At 36.0% G+C, this 5,368-nt stretch overlaps 1 protein-coding gene across 1 annotated transcript; it reads right to left on the bottom strand.

The window, feature by feature from the left end:
* Positions 1–737: 737 nt before the first annotated feature.
* cnrip1b (cannabinoid receptor interacting protein 1b) lies at positions 738–4,994 on the bottom strand. The gene is made up of 3 exons (XM_034019190.3): positions 4,594–4,994; positions 3,962–4,106; positions 738–1,511 (listed from the first exon to the last, which is right to left on the bottom strand). The coding sequence occupies exons 1-3, from the start codon at positions 4,770–4,772 to the stop codon at positions 1,347–1,349; spliced, it is 489 nt and encodes a 162-aa protein (XP_033875081.2). The 5' UTR covers positions 4,773–4,994; the 3' UTR covers positions 738–1,346.
* Between the last annotated feature and the right edge of the window lie 374 nt (positions 4,995–5,368).

The following is a 5,368-nucleotide window of genomic DNA, read 5'->3' as shown; positions in this document are numbered from 1 at the left end:
AATTGGGTATATAATTAGGGCTTCTAATTTATGGTTTTAACCGGATAAAACACAAAAAATATTAAATCGGTGGATAGCCAATAAACACCGGAAAACACCGGAAAAACTGTGGAAAAGGTTACTCTATTCAGGTTGACTTTACCCTTTTCACATTTAAAAAAAAAAAAAAAAAAAAAACCTACTACAAAAATAATAATAAATGCATTTCCCAGTGCTGCTGGGCAATGTCCCTCCTTCCTGACTTTCTGAATACTTTAAACCCACCCCAACTACTGAGTGACAGCACATTCCTACATTTCTATTGGAGACTCCGCTTGCAAGATTTAAAATGAGATTACAATCAGGATGGAGGCTTATTAGCAGGATTTAAAGCTGTATTACAGTTAAGATATGGAGGATTTAAAACAGAATTGTGGCAAAATGTACAAAAACGCCTACACACAAAAACCCCAGAAGAATGTGCAAAGACAGCAAAGGAAAGAAGGTACAACTTAAGTGTGCAAGTACTGTCGAGTTACTATACATATTTTGACACACAAAAAAAAAAACACTCTCAAGCATTTTGGAAAGTAACCGAAAACACTAATTTCATGCAGTATATCAAAAACGAAAGCCCGGAAAAGATAGCTAAACATACTAAAAACAGAAGCCCTATATATCATATAGAGATCACACAGGAAACTATAATAATGTACCATACAGTGTATATGGGTTACTTATTTCAGAGCAACACAACATTTACTACGAAGACTGTTTATTGAGTTTATTGCATATCATTATCTGAAGGATTTCAGCACATTTTGTATTTCATGTCATTCATATATTATTCAAAACAGTTAAACGTTACAAACACATAATACTATTTTCTTTTTACAAAACAATATCAAACATAGTACAACACAGCTTTACCATATGATGCTGATTTTCCATAAGTAATTGAAAAGAAAACAGATAAATAAGTTAAGATATGGCAATAATTGCAAATAATAAAGTAAAAAGATACAAAGTTGGCTGATATTATCTATGTAAATGTTGTAAACATTTTTTTTATTAGATTTTATTCTGCTTGTCCCAACCAGAGGTAGATGGATCAAATTACAGTAATTGTGCACAAAGTTTACCAATTCAAGTTAGCGCAATTGGAATCACTATTATGTCAAAAACGGTACCCACTCAACACTTTATTTTCGACAGACATACCTCAGATCCACATAACCAGGTTAGGGACACTTTGAAATACTACAAGTGACTATTCTACTAAGAAGAGGTTGTTTGATATGCATGCCTACTGGTTGATATTCAAGAGTCCTCAGATATTGTCCAACTTTTCTTGTTGCTGTTGAACCTCAATTAAACATCTCCTTGTTGATCCACATGAGACTGCGTGTCTCGTTGGGTTTGCATTCGTACTCAATGCTGCTGAAGCTGTTCCCCCACTGACAGTGGTCCCTCTTGTGGTAGTTGTAGTATTTAACTTGCCAAACGGTCTCAAAAGTGCCAACCTCCTTGAACTGTGAAAAGAAATAAACAATTATTTTGTAATAAAATGACAAGCCACACAAGAGGAACAATTCCTGCCTCCTTGAAGGGACCAGATGCAGGGCTAGTGTGTTTCAAGTAACTCCATCAACAGGCTTAAAGACCTGCTTGTTATGTTAGGGATATCTTGACTGATGTATTCCTGTTTCTCTTTCAGTCATCACACCTTGATATCCTTTTAAAATTGCGAAGCCTAAAGCACCCCTGTGGCCTCAACAGTGTTTTCAGAACGATCTAAATTAATCACTAGAACAGGTACAACAGAGTGTAACCATTAACCATTAACCTGCCTCCCTAATAAACATAAGAAATATAGTATCACATTTGATCTAAGAGTCTGGTAATACAATCGTCAAAAATATGTTAATTCTTAGGGTGTGTTCACACTGGGTCCGTTTAGAGGGCTTGGTCCGCACTTGGTACGGTTCGGTATGTTTGGTGTGAACAGTCTGCTTGAGAAACACATTAATAGCTGCCATCTTTCAATACACCTTAGAGATATTGTGAACATCCGGTTCACACACCATATAAACAGTTCACTTGAAAATTGCATTGTGAACACAAACAGACTCTGAAAAAAAATGGAAAATGACCAAATAAACAAACTTTAGTTCACATCCAAACAAACTCGGTCCCTTTGCTCGCAGATAAGTGTGAACAGCAAGCACATTGTTTCAAATGAAACGAACCAGACTGAGTCAGTTTGAAATGCAGCCTTACACTTACTAGGGGCAGGTTAATGGTTCCACTCTGGCATGAGGCCTGATGCAGAGTGTTTCATCCTGGCCCAGAACAAGCCACAGGGAACAGAATTATCTAATAAAAAGAGGCAGTGCTGAAGACCTATGTGTACACTCCATGGTTAATTGAGCAGCAAAAAAGCTGTGTGTTTGAGATCTAAACTCATTCATTCAGCATTGTGTCACTTATTGATGTTTACAATCATAGGGACGGACTCACAAAGCTATTTACTCCAAGATGCCATTATCACAATTTTGGTCTGAAAAAAAAAAAAAAAAAGTATGATTCTAAAATGAATAAGGAACAACTTAAAACTACTTTCATGCCCCTATGAGTGCTTTATTTCTGGTCTGGTAACTTTGTTTGGTGCCCTTATTCTCCTCTCCCTGAAAAAGAAATGTGCCAATGATAGTTTGGTGTAAATAGCTCTGAGAGTCTAGATCCAGTTAGTTAATTGTGTGATATTGTTTATAGTACGTCATTGTATTTTACATAGCTTGTTATGTGTCAGTACCAGAATTGACTTTATACCAACTTTGTATATTCATCTTTATGTAATCCTATAAATAAATATGAGTTAAAGCTTTGTGAATAGAGCCCTGACCTGCACATCTCTTCCACTGCAACCCAGTAACTTCTTGGTTTTCACTGCAGCTCTGCATTGGGCCCAAGGTTTTATTGATTTATTTCACACTTGCTACCAAATTCCTTTGCTGACAGTAGAATTAATTTAGCATCTTCACGGAGAACAAACTCTTTGTTTGCTCTGAGAAGCAATAAAGGCTTTTTTGTTTTTTTCACAATACTATCCAAAGATTACATGAATATAATTTTAAATTACATTAATAAGATAATAGATGGCTTAGAGTCAATAAGCTAGTATAAATCTTGTCAGAGTTTGAGCAGAAGAATATAACCAATGAGGTGTGGGGTCGCCATGGGAAGCCACAGTGGCACTGATTTGGCACAAAGGGTCCTGCTCTCATCATCTTTGTATTGTGTTGTTACAGAGCTATTGCCAACCGTTAGCTTACTATCAACCCACAAAGTCAGGTCTTTACCCATCCTGTCTGTCTGACTTTCAACAGAGACATGCAGCTTGTATTACGAAACAAATGCCAGTGATTCCATTTGCATAACAAATTAATCAAATCCTATGGACCATAAATGCAAAAAAAAATCATGTATTCTTCTTATCAACACCCATTCATTTAAAATAATGATTTTGATTTACTATCATGTTTTCAAGATTGACCCTACTCAAGCATTAGATTAAAAGGAACCAAATAATAAAAAAAGAAACAGAACCTGAAACACTTTCATCCCTTCAGGTACTAACTAGACTAATATTCTTCAATGCTGTGTATGTTACAGACTGTTAAAGGGGGCTACAACTATCGTATATACACTGTTGTATATACACTGTATAACCCATGTCCTATTTACAATGATGCAAGCATTTTTCTTTAACTAATATCTCAGTGACATACATTGTTTAGAGCTAATAAGCTTTATACTGTCTAAAATGCCAGATATTTAATGTTAATGGTAACAATCTTATAAACAAAAAACTGAAACTATTTAATAATAGCAACAGCAAACACAACGGCATTGGTTTTTTTGTAAGGCCTCTAGGAACTCAACTAAATCCACACCCTGCAGTTCCATGACACTCCATTACCTGTATATTCATTTGCACAGGTTGTCTCTCCCCACTTTTGGTATGGGTCACTCCTTCTGTGTCATAGATGCCAGTGTAAGTGACAACTTGAGGGTCTTTAGATGTCTGCTCCAAGGGGAAATTCACTCCACCTATACCCATTGTTCTGCCAGAGAACACATACAATTGTGTTAACATTATTATGCAATACAATATCACACTGTCAGTAGACAGGGTTAAACTAAAACGAATAATCACGATATTCCTATACAAAGACAACGAATATTCTTTATTAAACGTAAAAAGTGGTTACATTTTTCATAACAGTTAAATTATTATTTGATTAACTGAATGTTGTTTTTGTTCCAAAGTGAAGGCTAAGATTAACACAAGTAATAATTTCAGATGACAACAATATTGTACATAAAACACAGCCTCTCTGGAATGAATGGTGGAGGCTTTTGACTGCACTGTCTGTAGACGGTGGATTTGGCATTGCAAGCAATGATCACCCACAATCTAGCTGCACCTTCTGTCATTTTCTGCCCTTGCTAGAGAAACCATCAGCAGTATCACATCAAAAAAATGGAATAGGCTAACTAGATATTACTCACGTTTATGCAGAAATAATTAAGATTACCCTTTGTACTTACAGTGCTGTAATTGCTCCGGGCTTCACAACCACTTCGATGTTGTACTTAGATCCCGTTAGCAATTTTATGGTCCTATTTTGACCGAATCTCTGCCCGTCTACTTTAAAAAATACTGGGCCGTTATTAGGTTGTATTTTCAGAGAAACTCCGATTTTTATTAATTGCGGAATGTCACCCATTGTAATTTAAGGTAGGCCTGGTGTAGGTGTTTGATGTAGCTCCCTTGCTTTAGAGACAGTGGGCTTAAGGAGAGAGAGAGAGAGAGAGAGAGAGAGAGAGAGAGAGAGAGAGAGAGAGAGAGAGAGAGAGATTCTAATAATAGACAATATTGTGACGTGCCCCCAATGGGACAAACACATATAAACCCGTCAAATTTCAACCTGATCGGCACATAATCCTTCTCCAATTGCAGACATAATCCACTTTAAGATCACGACAATAAGACTGCTCAATGTTCGCTGTCATAAAACTATCACATCAAGCTTGTAGCAGAGAGCAATGAAGGAAATTGCCCCACCCAGTTTCCTACTATTCCTTGCGTTTTACCTGGCTCATAATGATCTTCTGAAATTGAAATCAACGCTTCTCTAATTCGCCTGCATTTGTATGATTTACAGTAAATAGTTATTATACATTGTTCTTATAAATGATATTATATCAAAGTTTACTGCAATGTATAACAAATATGCATAACAATTTGTACTATATAAAACAAAAAATAACACCCTAGAGATCATCAGTGTTTAAAGACTTAAATCGCATCTAATTGTATAGT

Source organism: Acipenser ruthenus, chromosome 6 (genome assembly GCF_902713425.1).
Source record: "Acipenser ruthenus chromosome 6, fAciRut3.2 maternal haplotype, whole genome shotgun sequence".
NCBI classification, from domain to species: Eukaryota; Metazoa; Chordata; class Actinopteri; order Acipenseriformes; family Acipenseridae; genus Acipenser; species Acipenser ruthenus.
Note: the sequence above shows the minus strand (reverse complement) of the source record. Positions and strands in the feature narration are given on the sequence as shown.

Bases quoted from the DNA above. Each gene is read 5' to 3' on its own strand.
- cnrip1b (XM_034019190.3), bottom strand. From the start codon at position 4,772: ATGGGTGACATTCCGCAATTAATAAAAATCGGAGTTTCTCTGAAAATA. The intron at 4,107-4,593 runs GTAAGTACAAAG...GTTCTCTGGCAG, and splicing joins CCCGGAGCAATTACAGCACT to AACAATGGGTATAGGTGGAG. The intron at 1,512-3,961 runs GTAATGGAGTGT...TTCTTTTCACAG, and splicing joins CTGTGCAAATGAATATACAG to TTCAAGGAGGTTGGCACTTT.